At 46.6% G+C, this 25,812-nt stretch overlaps 1 protein-coding gene across 4 annotated transcripts in view; it reads left to right on the top strand.

Moving 5' to 3' along the window:
* PFKM (phosphofructokinase, muscle) overlaps positions 1-25,812 on the top strand; it is a 52,618-nt gene that overhangs the window by 1,375 nt on the left and 25,431 nt on the right. Inside the window, exons 1-4 of one of the 4 annotated variants that reach the window (XM_043506646.1) lie at positions 2,656-2,770; positions 10,040-10,138; positions 19,508-19,581; positions 23,551-23,628. In XM_043506646.1, the coding sequence (XP_043362581.1) occupies positions 10,048-10,138; positions 19,508-19,581; positions 23,551-23,628 (243 nt within the window). In that variant the 5' untranslated portion in view covers positions 2,656-2,770; positions 10,040-10,047. Of the gene's footprint in view, positions 1-2,655; positions 2,771-3,114; positions 3,215-9,603; positions 9,676-10,039; positions 10,139-19,507; positions 19,582-23,550; positions 23,629-25,812 lie in introns of those variants that run through there. The other 3 variants (XM_043506647.1, XM_043506648.1, XM_043506645.1) reach the window with 3 other exon arrangements.

Here is a 25,812-nt window from a genome sequence, read left to right as displayed (position 1 = left end):
CTTCCCAGGAATGAAAGCTGTCTAGCACAACTACTTAGTATGTGAATCCCAGGAATCACGCCACCATGCGGATGCTGGTGAGTTCTAGGCCACTCTGCTCAAGGAGTTTCTGTCAGGCTTCTAGTGAGCTGTAGCTCACGAAAGCTTATGCTCAAATAAATTTGTTAGTCTCTAAGGTGCCACAAGTACTCCTTTTCTTTTTGCGAATGCAGACTAACACGGCTGCTTCTAAGACTAATCATTTTGGCATTCTTCCAGTGGGCAATGGTGGAAGACCTGAAATATTTCAGCCCAAATGTGAAACCTCTTTGGATTTCAGGTGTTGAGGTTTTTCATTAAATATCAAAATTCCCTGCAGAAAGCCAACACTTTTCATGAAATTTTTTTAATTAAAGCCCCAATTTTCCATCAAAGAACAGTTTAAATGGAAAACTTTCAACCAGCCCCAGTGCTTCAGCTTGGAGCATGAAGGGAGCTCAGAGAAAATCTGGCTGATGGCATCGACTTAATAAAGAAGGGTTATAAATGCAAACCAGCGGGTCTGACAAGCTGCAGAGCTCCCTCAGCTAACTACTCTTCTCTTCCTTGGGAGACAACCAAGACAGTTGACAAGGGGAATGTTTGTGATGATTAAAGCTAAGCCCTCAATTTGCAGTTCATGTATGTTAGCCAATTAATTTAACTTTCCTCTGTTTATTAACTGTTAGCCAACTGATCATTATTTTGGTTGGTTTGTTAACAGGGGCGTTTATTCATAATTGTCCAACTAGTCTCAGGCAAATCCTGTCTCCATCACAACACAGGCTTTCATTGTGTTATTGCTGCACTCCTGCCCCATTCATTGGCCAAGATGGATACGAGAGACAAGGAGTCTTGTGGTTAAAGCACTAGACAAATTCAGACTAGAAGTAAGGCTCCATTTTTTTAACAGTGAAGACAATTGATCACTGAAACAACTTACCAAGGGCTGTGGTGGACTCTCCTCAACTGGAAATTTTTAAATTAAGATTGGATTTTTTTTTCCTAAAAATATGCACTAGTTGGAATAGGAATTAATCGAGGGAAGTCCTGTGGTCCGTGATATGCAGGAGGTCAGACTAGATGATCACAGTAGTCCCTTCTGGCTTTAAACTCTATGAATTGTGATTTGGGAGACCTGGTTTGCCACATGCACCCCATCTGATCTCAGGTAAGTCACACAGACCTTGATTCAGCCACCTACTTAAGCATGTGAGTAGTCCCACTGAAGTCATGGAAATGATGCACATGCTTAGCTATCTTCCTGAATCACAGGCTCGTGCTCTGTGCCTCAGTTTCCCCATCTGTAAAATAGGGAAATAGCACACTCTTTGGGGCAGAAACCGTCTCTTACAAAGTGTATGTCCAGCACCTCGCACTGCAGGGCTCTGATTTCATGAGGAGCTTCAGCTAGAATTCATGTAATAGCAGCAGTGAATGTGGGAAGGATGCAACATGTATTTTTAAATCACTTAGTAGATCAGGAGTAAAGAGAAAAGGCCACAAGCAGGACACATGGTGCCTGTCTACCAAAAAATCAAATGTTTTCTGTGTGCATCAAGTGAAATTACTTATTTTAAAATACATTTAAATTTTGTGTAAATACACTATTTTTTTTATTTTTATTTGCAATAAGTTATTTTTATAATCTCTGCTGAACAAGTTCTCCCACCGACGTTCGTCATAGACCATCCATCCCAGACACCAGATTATGCTCAGTGACAATGGGTGTCAATTCAGAGCAAGTCTATAAATAGCCCTCAGCGGATCTGCACAGTGGTTAACCACAGACAAATAAGGGTTAGAATGAGGCAGGAATCATTCACTGCACACACACACACACGCCTTGTTCAGTGTGTGCCTTGTGAGACAGATTCTGCAGGAACAACAGTGTGTGATCGTGCATCTCACAGGTTGGGGCTCCCCCCAGTTCTTATCTCTTCTCCCCAACTCTGCTGTTTTGACCAGGACAGTCCTGGGGTTTAAAACACCCACTCTTGGAAACTGCTGCCCCAGCCCATGTAGCAGGAGGGGATGGGGATGGGGATGCTTCCATACCTGCCAGGAACAGTGCTAGCAGCTAAAGCTATGCCACTCCATAGCTCCCCTTACAACACCTAGCAGCCCTAAGGATACACTCATGACATATTCTAAGGCCTACACTAATTGTTTCTATGGAGGGGAGGGGCTGCTGCTACAGAATGACTCACTGTCCCCTCAGTCTACTCACACCCCTTCCTGCTTCCCGCACTCACCCACTGACTCCCCCGTTTCCCAACTCCTCCTCCTCTCCCACCCCACCTTCCCAGGCCAACAGATTCCCCTCCCATCAGAGCAACCCCTGCTCCCACCCACTCCCAGCTGCCCAGTGACACACCTGGCTCCCTCCAGCCCAGCAACCCCCCTTTCTGCCCCCTCCCCTAGCTCCCCCACACTATCTCCCTCTGCCTCCCCAGAGTCCGTGGAAAACTGTCCCAGACAATACTGACAACTACAACAGCTTTTCCCTCTTCTCAGGGTAGCCAAAATCTAGCCCTCCATCTTCCTTTAATACATGGCAGCTGGGCCCTGTAGCTTAATGAGTCCCAGCTGCATCTGAGCGCCATCCACTTAACCCTTTGCTGGCTTGTTTCCTTATCCCTGTAGAGACAGCAGGAAAGGAGGTTGTGGGCAGTGGCCCTGCATGAGTTACCCCAGACATGCTTTCTAAGGATTTCTTAGGCTCGGAATGGGAAATAAACACTGCCATAAGGTAGCTGAAGACTGTAGCGTACTGTAATGCTGGAGGAGCAGGGAAAGTGCTCCTTAAAACATTTGAGTTGCTGCAACAGCTGGCTCACCTTTGGAAGGTTTCCTTCACAACTGTAAAAAGAAAAGGAGTACTTGTGGCACCTTAGAGACTAACAAATTTATTAGAGCATAAGCTTTCGTGAGCTACAGCTCACTTCATCGAATGCATCCGATGAAGTGAGCTGTAGCTCACGAAAGCTTATGCTCTAATAAATTTGTTAGTCTCTAAGGTGCCACAAGTACTCCTTTTCTTTTTGCGAATACAGACTAACACGGCTGCTACTCTGAAACCTTCACAACTGTAGGGAGCTAGAAGCTTTAGCCAATATTTTTTAAGTGGTCACTGATTAGTTTTCCTCAGTTTTTCAGGGACCAACCTGAAATACCTGGGCCCAGATCCTCAAAGGTATGCAGGCTCCTTACTTCCATTAAAATCAATACCTAAATGCCCATCAGGATCTTGGCCCTAGAGGCCTGCTTTTCAGAGACACTAAGAACCTGAGTACTTGTGGCACATTAGAGACTAACAAATTTATTAGAGCATAAGCTTTTGTGAGCTACGTAGCTCACGAAAGCTTATGCTCTAATAAATTTGTTAGTCTCTAAGGTGCCACAAGTACTCCTTTTCTTTTTGCGAATACAGACTAACACAGCTGCTACTCTGAAACTAAGAACCTGCAGTTCCTAATGACTTAATGTAGCATGGCAGCCAGAATTGGACTCCATCTGCGCCACTTGCCACGCTGGGACCGGAAGGAGTACGGTGCCAGGTGAATCAGCCAAGTGTGCTGCATAGGGTGACCAGATAGAAAGTGTGAAAGTTGGGACGGGGGTGGGGGGTAATAGGTGCCCATGTAAGAATAAAGCCCCGAATATCAGGACTGTCCCTATAAAATCGGGACATCTGGTCACCCTAGTGCTGGAGCAGAGGGATCTCAGGGGAGCTGGCGCAGACCACGCGGCTATGGAAATTGGGAGACTATGGGACAAAGTTGAGAGGTAGCTAAAAAAAAATCCTCTCTCTGGTTAACTGCCTCCTGATGCAGCAGAGAGAGCATCCCACCAGTCCTCACTGGGAGGGGGTGGACCCCCAGGCCATGGAGATGACATAACCTGTGAACAAAGAAACGGTTGCCTGGGCTTTCCAGTGACATCACAATGACCGTGTTCTGTGCTAGCAGCCTATGGAGGAGAGCAGGCCCTATAGCCGGGACTGGACTGGGGGCTGTTGGGGAGGCCTCCACATTGGCCTGAGAGAATCTAGCCCCATGCTAGTTAGGGGGCTTGACGTGAGAGTTCTCCTTGGTAACTGGCCCAAATACCCACTGAATATGGAGATTTGGCAGGATAGAGAATTAGGTAAGCCCTAGACCAGGGGTTCTCAACCTTTTTCTTTCCGAGTCCCCCAATATACTATAAAAACTCCATTGCCCACCTGTGCCACCACAACTGGTTTTTTGCATATAAAAGCCAGGGCCAGCGTTAGGGAGTAGAAAGCAGGGCAATTGCCCGGGACCCCATGCCATAGCGGGCCCCGCAAAGCCAAGTTGTTCCAGCTTCAACTTCAGCCCCAGGTGGCAGAGCTCAAGAGCCCAGCCTTCAGCTCTGCACCGCAGGGTTTGGGCTCCAGTGAGTCTAACACTGCCTCTGTTTGGTGGACCCCCTGAAACCTGCTTGCAGCCCCCCAGGAGGCCCTGGACCCCTGGTTGAGAACTGCTGCCCTAGACCATGTCTGTGGCACTGACGTACACACCCCACCCCAATCCCATTTTTGAGAGTCCATGTAGAACCCTCCATAGGGTCAGGATCTGCATTGAGGGTGGGGGCAGCTCAGATCTGACACCGGGGGACAGGGCTGTCAATTGCCTCAGTCTTTAATAAGGCTAAAGAGGATCTTGGGGATAATGGTAGCATGACAAATGGGAAGGAGGATATAGAGGTAGATATTACCATATCAGAGGTAGAAGCGAAACTGAAACAGCTTAATGGGACTAAATCGGGGGGCCCAGATAATCTTCATCCAAGAATATTAAAGGAATTGGCACCTGAAATTGCAAGCCCATTAGCAAGAATTTTTAATGAATCTGTAAACTCAGGAATAGTACCGAATGATTGGAGAATTGCTAATATAGTTCCTATTTTTAAGAAAGGGAAAAAAAGTGATCCGGGTAACTACAGGCCAGTTAGTTTGACATCTGTAGTATGCAAGGTCCTGGAAAAAATTTTGAAGGAGAAATTAGTTAAGGACATTGAAGTCAATGGTAAATGGGACAAAATACAACATGGTTTTACAAAAGGTAGATCGTGCCAAACCAACCTAATCTCCTTTTTTGAAAAGGTAACAGATTTTTTAGATAAAGGAAATGCAGTGGATCTAATTTACCTAGATTTCAGTAAGGCATTTGATACCGTGCCACATGGGGAATTATTAGTTAAATTGGAGAAGATGGGGATCAATATGAACATCAAAAGGTGGATAAGGAATTGGTTAAAGGGGAGACTGCAATGGGTCCTACTGAAAGGCGAACTGTCAGGTTGGAGGGAGGTTACCAGTGGAGTTCCTCAGGGATCGGTTTTGGGACCAATCTTATTTAATCTTTTTATTACTGACCTTGGCACAAAAAGTGGGAGTGTGCTAATAAAGTTTGCAGATGATACAAAGCTGGGAGGTATTGCCAATTCGGAGAAGGATCGGGATATTATACAGGAGGATCTGGATTACCTTGTAAACTGGAGTAATAGTAATAGGATGAAATTTAATAGTGAGAAGTGTAAGGTTATGCATTTAGGGATTAATAACAAGAATTTTAGCTATAAGTTGGGGACGCATCAATTAGAAGTAACGGAAGAGGAGAAGGACCTTGGAGTATTGGTTAATCATAGGATGACTATGAGCTGCCAATGTGATATGGCTGTGAAAAAAGCTAATGCGGTTTTGGGATGCATCAGGAGAGGCATTTCCAGTAGGGATAAGGAGGTTTTAGTACCGTTATACAAGGCACTGGTGAGACCTCACCTAGAATACTGTGTGCAGTTCTGGTCTCCGATGTTTAAAAAGGATGAATTCAAACTGGAGCAGGTACAGAGAAGGGCTACTAGGATGATCCGAGGAATGGAAAACTTGTCTTATGAAAGGAGACTTAAGGAGCTTGGCTTGTTTAGCCTAACTAAAAGAAGGTTGAGGGGAGATATGATTGCTCTCTATAAATATATCAGAGGGATAAATATAGGAGAGGGAGAGGAATTATTTAAGCTCAGCACCAATGTGGACATAAGAACAAATGGGTATAAACTGGCCACCAGGAAGTTTAGACTTGAAATCAGACGAAGGTTTTTAACCATCAGAGGAGTGCAGTTTTGGAATAGCCTTCCAAGGGAAGCAGTGGGGGCAAAAGATCTATCTGGTTTTAAGATTCTACTCGATAAGTTTATGGAGGAGATGGTATGATGGGATAATGGGATTTTGGTAAGTAATTGATCTTTAAATATTCAGGGTAAATAGGCCAAATCCCCTGAGATGGGATATTAGATGGATGGGATCTGAGTTACTATAGAAAATTCTTTCCTGGGTATCTGGCTGGTGAATCTTGCCCATATGCTCAGGGTTTAGCTGATCGCCATATTTGGGGTTGGGAAGGAATTTTCCTCCAGGGCAGATTGGAGAGGCCCTGGAGGTTTTTCGCCTTCCTCTGTAGCATGGGGCATGGTTGACTTGAGGGAGGCTTCTCTGTTCCTTGAAGTCTTTGAACCATGATTTAAGGACTTCAATAGCTCAGACATGGGTGAGGTTTTTCATAGGAGTGGGTGGGTGAGATTCTGTGGCCTGCGCTGTGCAGGAGGTCGGACTAGATGATCAGAATGGTCCCTTCTGACCTTAGTATCTATGAATCTATGAATCTATGAATTGTTGCCACCACACTGGCCCCTATGGAGATTCCCAAGGAAAGGGGGAATATCCCCCCCGGCCAGGTTTCCACAGTAAGGAATTCCCCTCACCATTTAAGGGAGGTCCCAAAGGGAGCTATAGCTAGAGGAAGTCAGTGGAGCCATGCTTCTAGGGAATAGGATGGGAGGCAACAGGAACCCAGAGACATGAGGGCTTTTGGGTTTATAGCCCTTGTCTTCTGTGGATCCTGTGGAGTCCAGTGGATTTGGGGGTTGGACCCACAGTCCATTCTGATGAGGTGTAACTTGCATCCCTTGTTGGAACAATTGTGGAGATATACTTCACTACGGGATCTTTGCTAAGATTTTCTTCCCAGTAGATGCTTATGGTTTCTAGGATTCTGTGTGAGTTATTGCTGCTCTAAGCTAATTCACTTTATGGTTGACTGGGTGGCTCTGCATTAGCCACTAATCTGCCTTCGCATCCTCTCTTGCAATAACATCATTGCTTTTGTAGCTTTATTGCTAGGGCTACAGTATATCAAATACAAGTGCCCCACCCATCCCTCCCCAAACTGTATATTCTTGCAAAGTGTAAAGGAAATGTCAGAGGTTCCAATGACCATGGTAATTGTGCTAAAATTATATAGAACTGTACCCAAAACATTCAGGTACTGAATATTATTTTCTTGCAGTTATTTTTCCAATCCCTATTGTTGTTTGTTTTGCTGGAAGGTATTCATGGCTGCCATCAAGTGGGTCTTTGATCTATACGGACAATCCCAGACCAGGTTAAAGCTGATGGGTGTAATAATGACCCTTCATTTGGGCCAACTGGAAGGAGCAATTAAATACCTCTTTGTGTAGTGATAGCTGAAACAAAAGGAGGCTACCGCCCAAAGCACTGTGCCAGAATGGCAAAGCTAAGAAGTTCTAATCTAAGCCATGTGGGCTGAGGGGTTTCCCTGGAATTGATTGCATACACTGGGGATAGGGGATTGATTGGTTGCAACTGTGTGTGAGTAAGGCAGAAAGTTGCAAGACAGCAGGTGAAGTAGTCATGACTCATGAGGAAGCAGAGGGGCAGATCTCCTTGGGGCACAGGACTGGTGGGGGAGGCAGGCTTGGGTGTTGTGAGCAAAGAAACTGCCTGCTGTTTTTGTCTGTTGTGTTCAAAGGCTATGCATGCATAATTTGTACATAAACAGGATTGCATCAAAGAATACTCATATCATCACTTTCTCCTCCTAAGGGAAACAAACCTAAATATGGGCTAAACAAAGGAGCAACACTATTATATGTATTATGGTTGCACCTAGTGGCTAGTGTGTAGCCCATGGGGCTAGCTTGCTAGAAAAGATAAAGGCCCACTGGAAATTAGAACACTATACTACTGAGAATGGAAAGGCTGATAAATTGGCCCAAGAGGGTGCCTGATCAAGAGAATTCTGGAGAGGAAAGGACCAAGAGTCCATCATTACTCTTGGTCCCATGTGCCTAGTTGCCTCAACTAAGGTTGTAAATACTGACATACTTGACTTAAAAAGAAATGCAAAAATTGGACAAGGACATAGTGAGGGTAATCCAGGAACTTTCCAAAGCAGAAGGAGAATGATCGTTAACATTAAACCCCTTACACAGGAGATATAGACGGCATTTACAGGTAGTGGACGGAATCCTCATGTACACAGAGGTTCTTTTCCTGTGTGGGTGGTTCCAACTCACCTAAGAAAGGAAATAATATACATGGTTCATGACACTCCTACAAGAGGACACCAGGGAGTGGATAAAACAGTCCAACGCCTCCTGACTGCCACTTCTTAGGTTGGTTGTACAACAATATTGTGACATCTGTTTGGCTTCTAGGTTCTATTCCCAGCTCTGCTACTGACCTCCCAGGTGACCTTGGACAAGTGACTTCCCCTCTTTGTGCCTTATTATTATTCAGGGCAGGGATTGTCTCTTCCTAGGTATTTGTACAGCGCTAAGCACAATGTGACCCTGGTTTTTGTTCAGAGCCTCTCTCTGCTCCTGTAACACAAAGAATAATTGCCACCATTTATGATGTTGGATTTCTTTTCTTTAAAACTCACCCCAGGATGAAAATAGGCAAGTCAGTTTCTCTTCTGTTTCTGGGCAGCTACATGGGCTGGTTCTGGTGCCCTGGAACAATAATCATAATAGCACCTAGCTCTTATCTAGGGTTTTCCATCGGTAGATCAATGGAGATCCAAAGCATGCTAAAATGATTTTGGGTCCAGATGCTGCAGGGAAATGTTCTAAAATGTTTTTACTGGAAAAATATGAAAAAAATCTATTAATATTAGTTTCTTTTCTTTTTTTTTTTTAACCAAAACCTCCATTTGGGACTTAAGCCACTAGAGAATGTTTCTTTAAATGTGCCTCTGAGCCTAACTCTTAGTTACCCTAAAGTCGCTTTACACCACCCTGGTGATGTGAAGGGGAATTAAAATTAATATAAATGTAATTTATACTCACCTGATAATTAATAATACCTAAGTCTTATGGTGTTTTTCATCCATATTGGAGCTTTATAAAGGGGGTCCATATCATTCTCCTTGTTTTACAGATGGGGAAACTGAAGCACTGGGCAGTGAAATTACTTGCCCATGTTCACCCAGCATGTCAGTGGCAGAGTGTAAGGCCCTGTACACTGCCAAAGCAGTAAAAAATGTCCTTACCATAGCTGAGAATCAGGTCCAGGATCTTTGTATTTGCAAAAACTATTGAACTTTCGGACTTTGGACTCAGCAGCATATTTGGAGATCAGGTCACTTTGATCTGATACTTCTGCTAGCTGACCAGCTGGTGCGTGCTGCTTAGTCACTAGGGACATCTGAGAAAAAACCCTCAGAGGCACAGAATTAGCTTTTCCCTTCTGATTGTACTTTGGGATTTTGCAAAACCTAAATTTCAGCTCCTACCATGTGGTTTTGTTACTTTCCAGGGATGTGTCTGTAGGTCGGTGGTGTGTACAATCAGAACAACTAAACAAACAAACAAAACCCCAAAAACCTGTTGAAAAGGCCCCAAAGCAGCAATTCCCAGCTGCTCTGCCAAAGTCTGTATCTGTTGGTCCCTCAGTCACACACCGTGACAGCTCGTTGTGCGCATCCAGATTTAGGTGCGGCTGACACTGCACAGAGTATAATTTACAGTATGACATTTTGGCTTGTCGTTTATTGAGGGGTGGTGCTTTGAAAGGAGATAGCTGCAATTGCAAGAAACTGTCCTGGTCCCAGAGACTGTGTGGGAATCGGGCAGGCAGGAGGCACCTGGGAAGGGGCTCTCCTTCATCAATCTATATATTATTTTTATATTCCAGCTAAGAAAATGTCGCAGCTACCAGAAAAACATGAGCACACACACAGTATGGGGACTGGGAAAGCCATTGCTGTGTTGACTTCGGGAGGAGACGCGCAGGGTAAGGAGATAAGCGGCACTGTTTGTGTTTGGAGTCTGTCTGTTTGAATCAATGGGCATGATTTTCAAAAGAAACTAGAGGTTCTGGTTGCTTCAATTTTGGGAGAGCCCAGCGGGAGAACGCTGGAGATTTTCAAGAAATGCTGAGAACTCACCCACATTGCAGCAGGTCCCTTTAAGGCAATGGCCCTCAACCTTTCCAGACGACTGTCCCCCTTTCAGGAGTCTGATTTGTCTTGCTTATCCCCAAGTTGCAACTCACTTAAAAACTACTTGCTTCCAAAATCAGACATAAAAATACAAGTGTCACAGCACACTAGTGCTGAAAAATTGCTGACTTTCTCATTTTTACCATTTAATTATAAAATAAATCAATTGGAATATAAATATTGTACTTACATTTCAGTGTATAGTATATAGAACTGTATAAACAAGTCATTGTCTGTATGCAATTTTAGTTTTTACTGACTTGGTTAGCGCTGTTTCTGTAACCTGTTGTAAAACTAGGCACATATCTAGATGAGTTGATGTACCCCCTGGAAGACTTCTGCGTACCCCCAGGAGTACATGTACCCCTGGTTGAGAACCACTGCTTTAAGGTGTCTCCAGTTGGGAACTCAAAACCCCCCAGTTGTTTTTTAAAATGGTGACCAATGTGTGTGGTATAGATATGTTGGCAAGATCCTTTTGGGAAACCCAATCCTTATGTTGGTGCTTAAATGCAGTATTCCCCAAGCATCCAAAATCATGAGTTATACCTCCCAAAGTCATGAGATAGGCATACGAATCATGGAGGGGAGGGGGGCTTGAAGGAAACAATAAATTTTGGGTACATTTTCTTTGCCTTTTGGGTTTTGAACCTTTAGGAGTCACGTTTTCAAGCTTATATCCGTAACCACAAAGGCTAGAAACATACTTCTTTTTTTAAATGAGAGCTGAGATTCTCATCATGTGACTTCTGGAGCTGGGGCTTGGACAACATTAACTATCATGAGACTGGCAATAAAATCACAAGAGGAGATCTTGGACCAGATGCCAACTTGGCTCAGGTAACCATGAGGCCTTGTGGCTTTAACCACTACTCGGAAAGCAGTGCAAGGATCTGTGATGGCACCTAGAGCCTGTTATTGCTTTCATAAACCATCAGATAAAAAATACAATAATGCCCCTCTTACAGCCTGATTTGCAAATGGGGCCTCTCATTCCAAGTGCATTGATGGTGGGGTTAGGGGTGGCTAAAACAGAGCTCTCCAAAAATCAAGCGATCCAAAATTTCGTATAGATATAAAATTTAAAACAGATCATTTTTCAGAAGCCGCTTTGGAAAATGTTGACACCACAGGGAAGAGAATCATGTACCTGGATAGATATCGTATTTATTTTAAATTGGGGAGCATCAAGTGTGAAGTCCTGTGAGCTGATTGGCTGAGTAAAATACGTTTCTATTACTCTTATTCTACTCCGGCTAGCCCTGCAGAACCCACACAGCTATGGGAGAGGGGCCTGAAGTCTAAGCCTCTTGTGGAACCACAGAATTATTAACTAAGTCCCGACTGCAAGGCCCAATTCTGTCCTCATTTATGCTGTTGGACTCCACTGGCGGCAAGTTTCACTGTGGATGGACTATTGTCTCCAGAATCCGTGCTTGAGTGTGAGACCATGCAGCTTCTTGACTTTCAGACCCCAACCGGGTCTGATGGGAGGACGCATTTTCAAGTGGGTAGGGCACAGGACTGGGAGTCAGGACTCCTGGGTTCTATCACTGACTCTCTGTGTGACGCTGGGCAAGTCACTTCCCCTACCCCTGCCCCATTTACTCTTTCTGCAGAAGAAAGACGGTCATGCTCCCCTGCATCACAGGATCAATGTTTGTGAAGTGCTTTGATCTCCTCAGCTGGAAGGTGCTTATTAGAGTGACTTTAGTGTGTGGACGGAGCAGGTCTGGAAGTAAAGAGACCCATTCCAGTCAAGCAGCACCGTGGGGTCCAGTGCAGCTTGTAAGCTGCAGCCTGTATTCGGAGGCCTCGCAGAATAGCTCCACACAGCAAAGCAAGGGCTGTGATGGCTTTTAGCAGGGTGCAGCATGGCTGCCCCTTCAACTTGAAATCAGACAAAGGTTTTTAACCATCAGAGGAGTGAAGTTTTGGAATAGCCTTCCAAGGGAAGCAGTGGGGGCAAAAGATCTATCTGGTTTTAAGATTCTACTTGATAAGTTTATGGAGGAGATGGTATGATGGGATAATGGGATTTTGGTAAGTAATTGATCTTTAAATATTCAGGGTAAATAGGCCAAATCCCCTGAGATGGGATATTAGATGGGTGGGATCTGAGTTACCCAGGAAAGAATTTTCTGTAGTATCTGGCTGGTGAATCTTGCCCATATGCTCAGGGTTTAGCTGATTGCCATATTTGGGGTCGGGAAGGAATTTTCCTCCAGGGCAGATTGGAGAGGCCCTGGAGGTTTTTCGCCTTCCTCTGTAGCATGGGGCATGGTTGACTTGAGGGAGGCTTCTCTGTTCCTTGAAGTCTTTGAACCATGATTTAAGGACTTCAATAGCTCAGACATGGGTGAGGTTTTTCATAGGAGTGGGTGGGTGAGATTCTGTGGCCTGTGCTGTGCAGGAGGTCGGACTAGATGATCAGAATGGTCCCTTCTGACCTTAGTATCTATGAATCTATGAATCTCCCTGCCCTGGGGGCAGCTCTTGGTAGCAGCAGGTTCTCCTGATGCTTGCAGTCAGAGAATGCAAGGAGGAGGGTTATGTGCAGGAGCAGAGAGCTGGGCAATGCTCCCTGTGTACTCTCCTCCCCCATCATACGCTCATTATGCACCCAAACTCTAGCCCACCAGAACACAACACTTTAGACTCCTCCTTTGCTTCCTTCCCTGCTTATGGCACAAACAAGGCTCTGCCATCCCTGTCTCTCCTGCTGTTCACAGGAACGGCTGCCTTGTCACGTTTCTGTAACATAAACTGTTTTACCAGGCTAGGTTGTTGGACTGTCACTCAGAACCCAAACTGGGGGGCCAGTGGGCTGCCCTTCATCTGGTCTCTACCCTTTGACCCGTCCAGCTCGGGTGATCCTACCAGGAGTGAAAGTTCCAGCTGGCATAGCTTCCAGGGACAGTGGGACACACAAGCCTTCCTCTGTCCTCACCCCAAGGTGCAGTCCATCTATTGTTCTTATTGATATCAAGGTAACCAAGGCCCCTTTGCACTAGGTGCTGTTCAGACATATCCCAGATGGCCCCTGCCCTAAGAGGTGAGACAGCAGGTCTGTGCAATAAGCAGCTGGGAGAGCACCAAGGAACGGGTTCTCTGTGTATCTCACATACAGACACTCATCTCAAGGCTTTTACTGTATTTGTCCTCACACACCCCTATGAGGCAGGGCAGGACCCCTATGAGGCAGGGCAGGGTTATCATCCCCATTCTGCAGATGGGCGGCGGGGGGGTACTGAAGTATAGAGAGACTGACTTGCCTAAGAAGCTGGGAATTGAACCCTGAGTCTCCCAGTACCTAGGCAAGAACCCTAACCACTACACCATTCTTCCTTCCACATATGAGCTATATCTTAAGCTCACCACAGTCTATGACTGAAGATGTCTTTAAGCATGTCCACCATCATTTACATTAGGGGCAAAGCACGAACATGTTAAAGGAAACAGAGGAAACTCCCGGAATGGCTCAGACCCGAGGTCCATCTAGCCCCGTGTCCTGTCTTTGACAGTGATCAGCACCAGTTGCTGCAGAAGCAGTTGCAAGACTCCTGCAGCTATGGGATATGTTCAGAGAGTAAAGCATATACATGGTGGTGAAATTTCTTGGATGGCCCTGTGTGTGTGTGTGTGTGGCACATGGCAAGGTGGTAGCATGGAGGGTAACTGGAGGAGAATATGGGGCTGTGGAGATAGCACATACCATGTGCACTCATTAGGGTGCTTGGCAGTTGGTATCAATCCTGAAGGTATTTAGTGCGCAGGCAGGAGCTTATCTCATGATTGCAGGAAGAGGTGGGAAGAACGACAGGAGAAGAGTTAAGGGGAACTTACTCTGCATTTCTATACTTGTGTCTATTTCAAGATTTTCCCTAACTGAGAATTTTCTGGCTTTTCCACTGTTTGATTTTATTCTAAATCACAATATTCATCTCAAGTTTGATCCCCTTAAGTTATTGATCAATATTTGCAACCTAACTCCAGTTTAACAAAGTTTTTTTTGGTCTGGGAATTTCTTAAGTTTTTCATTTCAAGGGAAGTTCTTTCATACTTTGAATGTTGTTGGTTTCAACTGAATACTTTCAAAAGTGACTAGAGATTTTGGGAAACCTATTTAAGGCACGTTAAGGGCCCAGATGCTCAGAAAGTGCTGAGTCCTCCACCCTTTGAAAGTCAGGCCCCTTTAAGGCATCTCAGGTTGGGCACCCAAAATCCCTAGTCGCTTTTGCAAATCCTTGGCTGGGTTATGTTTGTCTGCCCCTATGTGAAGTACTATTGTGCTATAAATCACAACAGAAGATCTCGGCGCTCAGAAATTTCTGGGACCCTCCTCCCCACCCCGGGTTTATAAATTGTGCAGGAAGCTTATGGGGGGAGATTGGTGCCAGCAGTGCTTTGGCATTGCCTAGCCCTCTGCTCTACCTCCACTGATCTAGCAACTCTACAGAACTCCCCTCCCATTTGAGAGAGACAGCAGCTTGCAGCAAGGGGTAGAGAAGTGACACACTCATCCTCAGAGAGTGGGGAGGGTAGAACAGGGCTGGGGGAATCCCCATGTCCCCTTAGCTGAGGGATGTCCTGCACTGAGCACACTGGGCACTGGAGCAAGAGAAGAAAGGGGCAGGGAATAGACCTGATGGCTTTGATCTAAGACGTGCGGGTGAAGTGGAAGCTGCAGGGCTGGGGGTAATTAACTCGGCGACACCAGCCTGATGCTCCAGGAGCTGTGATACCAGCAACGCACCAGCACTGGCAGGAGCAGACTTGGCTAATGGCATCATTAGCTGGGGTGACTGTATGGGGGTCCCTCTATGGTAGGGTCAAACAATCTCACAGCTGAATTCAGGTCTTTGGGCTCAGAGCCAGCTGATGCACAAGGGGAGAAACCCTCTATGTGTAAGAAGATAAAGATGACCATTCTCTCTGTGCCCCCTGTAGACTGAAATAGAGCCTCGCTTTTGGAAAGGGATCCAGTCTTGATTTATCTTGAGAATCCACCACATCCCTTGCTCCAATGGTTAATCACCCTCCCTGTTAATCATTGCATTGTAATTTCTGGTGTGAATTTTTCTAGCACAAATATCTTTTCTCCTTTGTCTTGTTCTTAATATCTCCCCCCACTGCTTTGCTATTACAGTTTGTCTGTAGGATCTCATCCAAGATTGCATTGTGACCGATAAACTCTCATTGTGCCTTCAGACAAGGCCACTGTCCACACACGGAGGGTAGCTGTGGCTGAGAATACCCCCGTGGGAGAGGGGTTGTAATCCAATCCCAAAGTACTCCTCTGTCCCAAGGAGAGGCCTCTCCTGCTGGGGTATTTTCAGCCACGCAGGCGCGCCGGGTGCCAGGGAGAACCACAGGCACTTATGGTTAAATGTCAGCAGACCAAAAATAAAATGTGAAAATCATCTGAGGGATCAGGTGCATGAGACAGCATCATCCAGCAGTAAGGGGCTCCAGGCACACATGAGGGCTGGGGAGGGCTGAGTTATATTAGGCAGCATTGGGAGGTTCTGCTGGGCAAAGAGATGGAGCATAATTTGGGGAGCCTAGAGCCCCCACATGTGATACAGAGCCAGCTCCTTGCATGTTTTAACATGGCATGGGTTTAGGGCAGAGGCTAAGCTGGCACAACAGCTGCTGTGCTGAGCCACTGCCCATTGCTCACACGTGGAGTGGGAGCAAAGGTTGCAGAGGGAGTGGCAGAGTTTTGAAGAGGTCTTTGCCCTCTGCTAGAGGGGATCACCCCACACAGGGGATGGATCGTGATGTGACTGTGACACAGCACAAGGCCTATCTGAGTTACTGTGTGACACAAAAAGAAAAGGAGTACTTGTGACACCTTAGAGACTAACAAATTTATTTGAGCATAAGCTTTTGTGAACTACAGCTCACTTCATCGGATGCATGCAGTGGAAAATACAGTGGGGAGATTTTATATACACAGAGGACATGAAACAATGGGTGTTATCATGTACACTATATGGAGAGTGATCAGGTAAGGTGAGCTATTACCAGCAGGAGAGAAAAAAAACCTTTTGTAGTGATAATCAAGGTGGGCCATTTCCAGCAGTTGACAAGAACATGTGAGGAACGGGGGGGTGGGGGGAATAAACATGGGGAAATAGTTTTACTAATTAAATAAAACTATTTCCCCATGTTTGTTTCCTCCCCCCGCCCCCACCGTTCCTCACACGTTCTTGTCAAGTACTGGAAATGGCCCACCTTGCCCTGTCTCAGAGCAGTGTTGGGAAGGGAAAGTTTCTTTCTGACCACCAGTTAGTTAGGGGCAAGCTTATGGCCTGAAGCATGACAGTTTATGTCACTAATTTACTACATTAAAGATGGTGAGGTGCCCAGATGCTAGGGTGATGGGGGCCATAAAAGTACCTTAGATAATATCTGTTATTTACATTGAGGTAGCACCTAAAGCCCACAACCAGTTTGGGCACTATTGTGCTAGGTGCTGTACAAAGCTAGGATAAATGACACTCCCTGCCCCAAAGAGCATCCAACCTCAAAGCCAAGATGGAGCAGGTAGATGAGACAAACTAGTGTCCCAAAGTGAGGTGGGGGAGACAGGGTGATGTATAAATAGAATAGGATGGGCACAATTCTTAGCTGGTCAGTAGCAATGGTCCCAGCTTTCCACCTGCCCAGCCATCACCAGGTTAACTCTTGGAGGAGGTTCACCTCTATAGCTGGCCAGTTTCTGGGTGGTGGCCAGGAGTGGTCTGGAGAAATCTAACCATTCCCATGCTCTGATGGGTGTTCCATTAGTCTATGTGCCAGAATCCAAATTTAAATGGAACCTGTGGATATTTCTTTTTAATAGGGGCATGTTCTTTAAGCCATCTCTGCACTCTCTGGATTTTGCGTTGACTTGGGGACCAGAATGACCCCTGGGTTAAATTAGAGCAGCCCCAGGGACTAGTCTAACTTTTACAGCAGCTTCCCAAGGGCTTCAACCCAGCCTAAAATCCCTGTAGCACAGAGTGGTCTGAGCACATTCCTTCCTGTCATGCCCCTGCCCATGCCAAGACCCCCGGGGGGTGCGGCATAGGGTCATTTACATCTAGAGCTGGGCAAATAACAGATGTTTCAATTCACTGGCATAGCCGACTAATTGGGGGAGGGGAAAATCCATTTTCGGACCACAGAAAACATACTCTTTTTACGTTTTTGGCTACTTGAAAAGTTGGGGGGGAAAATCCTGTTTTGGGTTGAACAAAATATTTTGTTCGGCCTGAATTGAAACATTTTGCTTCAATTTCGAGCATTTTTTTCAGGTTTTTATATTTTTTAACAAAAATTTCTAAACAAAAAGCCCTTTCAAATAAAAAATCAAAACGTTTTGCTTAAACAATGTTGAGATGAAACTTTTCAATGTTTTTGGAGTTTTCTTTTAGGTTCCCCCCCCACTTGAAATAATTTGCTGAAATCCACAAATTTTCTGAATCAGCATTTTTTGCCAAGTGTGTGGGGGGGAGTTTTAGTTGAAAAATTTTACCCAGTTCTTCTTACATCAATCTTCTGCTGGTTCTGTGCCAGATGCCCTGCCACTATTCCCTTCTGGCTCTATTACAGCCTCTGTAGGCTACCAGAGTTGTGTAGAGGGATCTGAATTGGGCTCTTATCTGGTTGAGCTGCTGATAAAAGCAGGACTGCTTTTCCTGCCCACCTCTGGGTGACTGCTTCCATAAAAATCCACCCCCCCTTTTTGTATCGTGGCCGCTTAGGCAGCACGGGGATTCATAGGATTTGCTTCAATTAAATATGTTCTGAACATTGATGGCTTTGATAGAATTTCACATCAGAGGAGCACAAGGGTGGCTTGCAGGCTCAGGGCCTCAATAGATAATGGCTGGAGGAAGGACAGGCTGCAGTGAAACGCTGCGTGGTGGAACAGGGAAGCTCCACACAAGTCATGTTTGCTCCACAATTTATCCCGTGATGACTTGAGTGGTGGTGGTGTGTTGTGAATGGAGGGTTCAGGTCTGTCATCAAAGCATAGCATCAACCTGTGGTCCATAGCCACTTGATGTGCCTTCTGTGCAGTAGAGAGAGATCTGTAAGGGGAGGGACTCTTGGACAATAGAGGAGAAGTGTCCATCAACCCCTTTTGAGTAGGCTTGACAGAATTAGATTTTTTTGTGTTTTTTTTTATAATTTTGATGGAAAGTATAATGTTTATTTGAAGCATTTTTCATTTTTATTGATTTAAACATTTATTTTATTGATTTGCAGAAAATTGTGGGAGGTCAGACGATAATTATTTAATAACCATAGACACTGAGATTCAAAAAGTTAAAGCTTCATAACATTAAAACACAAACTGCCAACATCACTTGTTAAAAGCTGCAAAGCAAAGAGCCTTAAATCAAACTCTAATCCATTCTTAAGCAGCATTTTACTTGCTCTGCCTATCAGTGAATTTCAATGATCATGGATGGAAATATTTTTTGTGTGCACATGGTGAAATCGACATTTATCAACATTTATAAAGAGAAAGCTAACCCTGCCAAGTCTGCTTTTGAGGCATCCTCCTTCCAGAGACGGGGCTGGCTGGCACCAGAGCAGAGCTGGAAGAGGACAAAGAGGGCTTCTGGGGAGGATCAGCAGATATAGGGGCCTGGAATAATGCTGCCTCCTTCCCATGCATCACGCTGTTGCACCATTCTGCATTCACTTTGGGCCAGCCATCTCTTGTTAATGGCTCCATGAATTCCCATGAGACACTTGACTAGGCTGCCCCCAGGCTGTAGGGGAAAGGCTTGACTAGTGCTGAAACCATTCCTGTCCTGTAGGAAAAACTAGCCTTCTCCTGCAAGTGTCAGCTGAAACCTGGAATCTGTATCCAGCCCAGAACTGCTCAAAGCCCCTTCCTGTTACTGCATCAGAAACCCCTGCGCTCCATCATGTTGGCCAGAAGGGACCATCGGGATCATCTAGGTAGTAGGATGTTCCAAAAGCATGGCACAGGCCAGAGAATGTTACCTAGCGATTCTGCCGCCGAGTCCAGCACTCTACTGGAGCACCCTACTGAATCAGAAAGCCAAGTCTTGCAGAGATTCCCTTCCATTATGGAATGAGATGGCAGGTGTTTTGCATGCAAGAGTGATTTCTCTCTCTCTCTCTCTGCACAGGCATGAATGCAGCTGTCCGGGCTGTGGTTCGAGTGGGTATCTTCACAGGAGCCAAGGTGTACTTTGTTCATGAGGTTGGTACGATTGTTTCCTTCTTGGATGGCTTTCCTCATCTCTGCTCTGAATTGCATCTAGCTTTGCTTTCATTGGGATTTTAATAATGTAATGTCTCCACAGTACATGAATCATTATAAACATAGCCAGTTGTGTCTAGAAAAATCTCCATTGCAAAGGGCGATAGGAAGGGAAATCTTTCCTGATTTTCATGGGGTACTTGACCTAATATCTTACAGTTAATCCTTGGCCTTCACCTAACTCCCTGCCCCAAACCAGAACCTACATCCCTGTACCCCAGCCCGCTACCCCAAACCGAAACCAGAACCTGCTACCCTAAATCCCAATCCTCTGGTCCCCAGCACCACAATTCCATCAGCAGCCTGCACCCCTGCAGTAACCTCAAAGAGCCACTGAGAGACCAGGACCTCACCTGAGACCAAGACTCACTGATTTAATCAGAGTCGGGGCCGGAGTGGATATTTTGACATTTATTTTGTGATGTCTCCATGGGACATACTGCTCTTAAAGGTTCTATGTTAGTTTTACTGTCTTGCCTTGTATGAAAAGGAAGCCGGCTTTAGATATGAGGAGACATCTGCCACATGGGAAGAGGAATAGTGAGAAACAGGGAGAATATATTAGTTATCTTGAACTGCAGCTTATTGTTCATTATTAATATTGTCTATTTATCTATTACCACATGTTCCCGTATGTCTGTCCATCCATCCTTTCCTACATGTACCCATCTTTCCATTGCTCTATCTATCTATCAGCATATTTATATCCATTCATTTCTACATATACTCATCTAGCCATCCATCACCATAAATACTCAAGTAGCCATCATTTCTAATATGCCAATCATCATGTTATCAGGGCAGCAGTGACAGATGACTGTTACACCAATGTTCCCTGTAATTTTTTACATCCATGTGCGGAATGAATTTTGTTATGTGCACCAATATGGAGGTGATTTGTGGCGGAGGTGGGGCCGAGGGGTTTGGAGTGTGGGAGGGGGCTCAGGGCTGGGGCAGAGGATTGAGGTGCGGGGAGTGAGAGCTCTGGCTGGGGGTACGGGCTCTGGGGTGGTGCCGGGGATGAAGGGTTCAGGGTGTGGGAAGGGGCTCAGGGCTGGGGCAGAGGTTTTGGGCGGTGCAGGCTCTCAGATGGGGCCAGGGATGAGGGGTTTGGGGTGCAGGCTGCCCCAGGCTGCAGCAGGGAGAGAGGACTCCCCCCAGCCTTGTTTTGCTGCAGCAGCTTGGGGCTAGGGGAGGGGTGCCTCTCCCTGGCCATGGCAGCTCCGGGGCTGGGGGAGAGGTGCCTCTCCCTGGCCATGGCAGCTCCGGGGCCGGGGGAGAGGCGCTTCTCCAGTCCAGGCCCTGTGGCTGTGCACCTTCGAGCAGCTTAGAGGGAATTTAGCATTACACGTGCCTGCTTCCTAGTGATTGTAACTGATGCCTCCTGCTGGGCTAAAGGTGTGGAAGGGGAGGGCAATAAGTGTAGGAGAAAGCAGACTGGAACAGAGAGAAGCTGTAGGCTTAAGCACAGGGACACTCCCAAATCCACTGTACTGCCAAGGGAACCTGCACCGTACTTTGGGAGCTTAAATTGAGAACCTTGCTAGACTCTGAAGAAGCGAGTTTTTACCCACGAAAGCTTAGGCCCAAATAAATCTGTTAGTCTTTAAGGTGCCACCAGACTCCTCGTTGTTGTTGCTAGACACTAAAATCATGGACTGAATAGACACTGGATTTTTGGCTGATTACAACAATTTATAACCACTAATAACCCCCCCCAAAAAAACCCTGCTTTCCCCCACACTTTCCTCCCTGTGAATGGAGAGGTGTGAACAGGTCACTTCACCTGGAATGGTCCCTTGAAATATGTGTTAACTATTTGTGCTAAACAATCTGCTCTACCTTGTATTTAGCTCCTTGCATAATGACAGGTTTCAGAGTAGCAGCCGTGTTAGTCTGTATTCGCAAAAAGAAAAGGAGGACTTGTGGCACCTTAGAGACTAACAAATTTATTTGAGCATAAGCTTTCGTGAGCTACAGCTCACTTCATCGGATGATTTCAACAATTTCCATCCCACCATCAACCTCAGCCTGGACCAGTCCACACAAGAGATCCACTTCCTGGACACTACAGTGCTAATAAGCGATGGTCACATAAACACCACCCTATATCGGAAACCTACTGACCACTATTCCTACCTACATGCCTCCAGCTTTCATCCAGATCACACCACACGATCCATTGTTTACAGCCAAGCTCTACGATATAACCGTATTTGCTTCAACCCCTCAGACAGAGACAAACACCTACAAGATCTCTGTCATGCATTCCTACAACTACAATACCCACCTGCTGAAGTGAAGAAACAGATTGACAGAGCCAGAAGAGTACCCAGAAGTCACCTACTACAGGACAGGCCCAACAAAGAAAATAACAGAACGCCACTAGCCATCACCTTCAGCCCCCAACTAAAACCTCTCCAACGCATCATCAAGGATCTACAACCCATCCTGAAGGACGACCCATCACTCTCGCAGATCTTGGGAGTCAGACCAGTCCTTGCTTACAGACAGCCCCCCAGTCTGAAGCAAATACTCACCAGCAATCACACACCACACAACAGAACCACTAACCCAGGAACCTATCCTTGCAACAAAGCCCGTTGCCAACTCTGTCCACATATCTATTCAGGGGACACCATCATAGGGCCTAATCACATCAGCCACACTATCAGAGGCTCGTTCACCTGCACATCTACCAATGTGATATATGCCATCATGTGCCAGCAATGCCCCTCTGCCATGTACATTGGTCAAACTGGACAGTCTCTACGTAAAAGAATAAATGGACACAAATCAGATGTCAAGAATTATAACATTCAAAAACCAATTGGAGAACACTTCAATCTCTCTGGTCACTGGATTACAGACCTGAGGGTGGCTATCCTTCAACAAAAAAACTTCAAAAACAGACTCCAACGAGAGACTGCTGAATTGGAATTAATTTGCAAACTGGATACTATTAACTTAGGCTTGAATAGAGACTGGGAATGGATGAGTCATTACACAAAGTAAAACTATTTCCCCATGGTATTTCTCCCCCCCCCCGCCACACCCCCCACTGTTCCTCAGATGAAGTGAGCTGTAGCTCACGAAAGCTTATGCTCAAATAAATTTGTTAGTCTCTAAGGTGCCACAAGTACTCCTTTTCTTTTTGCAAATACAGACTAACACGGCTGCTACTCTGACACCTCACCCTTGTGTCTCATTGTATTGGCAGTCTGTTATTTGCTTACTATCCTATATTGTGTGCCTGGACTGCCAATACGCGATGTGGACGTGTTTCCTACCCAGAGTACTTTGTTCAGAACCAAACTCAGATCTACTGTTGTCTTAGAATCATAGAATATCAGGGTTAGAAGGGACCTCAGGAGGTCACCTAGTCCCACCCCCTGCTCAAAACAGGACCAATCCCCAATTTTTGGCCCAGATCCCTAAATGGCCCCCCCTCAAGGATTGAACTACAACCCTGGGTTTAGCAGGCCAATGCTCAAACCACTGAGCTATCCCTCTCCCCACTCTTCCCTCTTCAGTTCTCACCCTCTCTGGGTCTACCCAAAATGGTCTGAGCAATCCTCTGAGTCCACAACAGGCCAGTGAGATACAGGCTTTGAAATCAGCAGCTCATGGGATTGTTGAAACCCTGCAATGGACTGGGAGGGATATGAGCAAGAAAGTACCTCTGTGTGGGGCTGGGGAGGTGTCTGTGCAGGGGAAGGGAGTGCTCCTCTGAATGTTAATGGTTCCATTCAGTTTGAGGCTCACTCTGCTTAACTCTCCTCCCCAGTTCCTGTGGGCACCCTCTGTCCATCCATCACCATAAGTGTCCATCTATCTCTCCAAGCGGTAACTGGCATCGCAAAGCCTTCAGACTTTCCCCTAATCTCTTTCCTGTGCCTTCTGTTCTAGGGTTACCAAGGACTGGTGGATGGCGGTGACAATATCAAGGAGGCCATATGGGAACGTGTCTCCATGATGCTTCAGCTGGTAAGTCCTGGCATGAATCCCCTTGCTGGCTGTGAAAGGGAGCGAGCACCCTGGGCCACTATTCAGGCTGGGCTTTACAAAGGAGCCAGGCACCCAACTCTCACTGAATTTCAGTGGGATTTGGAGACCTAAGGGCTAGATTTTCAAATGTGCTTAAGGGGCTTTGGAATGTATGTCCCCATTGAAAGTCCCTGGGACTTGTGCTCCTAACTGCTTTCCTCTATGTGTCCACTTACGGCAGCATATAGCATACAGGCGCTACCCGTGTAGTAGTTACATGTGGCAGCAAAAGGCTCCAGCAGGGGGGAGGCCGCAGGCAGACGCTCTGGCAGGTGGGAATACAAGTGCACTTTTCCTCCTGCCTTACGGCACTTGGGTTTGAATCAGCGGGTAAGACACGTTACACACGAATCATGGCTGTGCCACACACCTCAAGCAAAGGGGGCAGCGTGTCGCTGGGCTGCCCTAGGATTAGCCCAGGATATCTGGTAGCACAGAATACTTCCCCTTCCACGCGAGCTTGGCTGAATTGGAGGGAAGGGGCAGGGCTGAATCCAGGCTCTGCCCACTCACATGCCTGGGAGTGGGGAGCAGAAACCCTGCAAGCTACTTCCCACAATGCTACCTGCCGTGTGAACAGCCAGCACAGGAGAGAAAGGGAGCACCTGGAGGCATACAGCAAGGCTCACCCCACCATCTAGTCCTTGGAGGCAAGCAGCTATGAGGGACCATAAAGTAGGCCCAGAACCCCAGAGAACACCATTGTCTCCATCCTTGGGAACACAGGTTAGCAACAGGGACAGGGAAATGTGCCATTAAGTCATAGTCACCACAGCTCTCTTGAGCCCAGGCTCTTGCCTTCGCTGGACCCGCCTGTCCTCCCATGGTTGGAAGAGAACCATTGACCCTGATGATGACTCTAAAGGTCATTGCAATTCCATGGAAGGGATTCCTGCCAGCAGGAAAATGATTGTAGCATCTTGCCCTTTTCTTCGGCGGGGTCACAGACGAGGGCTTGGGAACTTGAGTGTAACAATATCCCAAGGCTGGGTTCACAATGAATGTCTGAAACCTAAAATAACGTGAAATCAGAGATGAAGGCTGCCAGCAGCCCTGCTTGTGATCGGGGACCTCGGGTCGAGTTTCACAAACAAGGACTGCAGAGGGCTGTGCCCATCTCTAAGCAGTGTGCCACCCTCGAGATGGAATCAACTGGCATTAAATCAGACCTCCCTCTCCCCCCAGTCCCCCACATGTGCAAATGTTGTTGTTTCAAACCTGATTCTTACTCTCCGGCCCGTATCTAAGAGCAAAACGGACCGCTCTACAGAAATTATGCATCATTTTAAGTCCTCAAAATAAGGCTTATGTGGAACTTACACAGGTTCTAGGCCCTTGTGCTGGCCTCCCACCCTCTAAGAGGACTGGAGGGGGAATGCAGAGGGACACTGCTACCATGGATAACTAGCTGCTTGTGTTCTAGAGCTGGGGTTCTCAATCTTTTTCGCTCTGAGGGCCCCCCGCAAGCTGAGGACTGGCCACAGTGGGAGATAGGGGGGTGTAGCTTGCGCTACTCATGGCAGTGAAATCATAGCAGCTCTATCCACAGGCTCTGACTTTCCAAAGTGCTGGGGGGTGCTCGACCCCTGGCTCTGCCCCAGGCTCCACCCCCACTCCACGCCTTCCCCCAAGGCCCCACCCCCGCCCCGCCTCTTCCGGTCCCCGCTCCACCCCCTCCCCCAAGCGTGCCGGGTCCTTGCTCCTCCCCCCTCCCTCGCAGCTCCCTGCACACCGCAAAACAGCTGTTTGTGGCGGGCGGGAAGCGTGGGGAAGCGCTGATCCACGGGGACCACCGGCAGGTGGGAGACACTGGGGGAGGGAAGGGAGGGCTTATATGGGGGCTGCCGGTGGGTGCTCAGAACCCACCATTTTTTCCCTGGGGGTGCACCAGCCCCCAAGCACCCATGGAATCGGCACATAGGCCTCTTATCTACTAGAGTGCCTGACTGGTAGGAAAGTGCCAGCGTAAAGAGCAAGGCCTGGTGTAACCAAGATAGATTCAGCATTTAAGGCTATAAGGGACCATAGATCATTCGCAAAAAGAAAAGGAGTACTTGTGGCACCTTAGAGACTAACAAATTTATTAGAGCATAAGCTTTTGTGAGCTACAGCTCACTTCATCGG

This window comes from Dermochelys coriacea, chromosome 20, assembly GCF_009764565.3.
Source record: "Dermochelys coriacea isolate rDerCor1 chromosome 20, rDerCor1.pri.v4, whole genome shotgun sequence".
NCBI lineage: Eukaryota > Metazoa > Chordata > Testudines > Dermochelyidae > Dermochelys > Dermochelys coriacea.
This window is presented reverse-complemented; position numbering and strand designations above follow the sequence as displayed.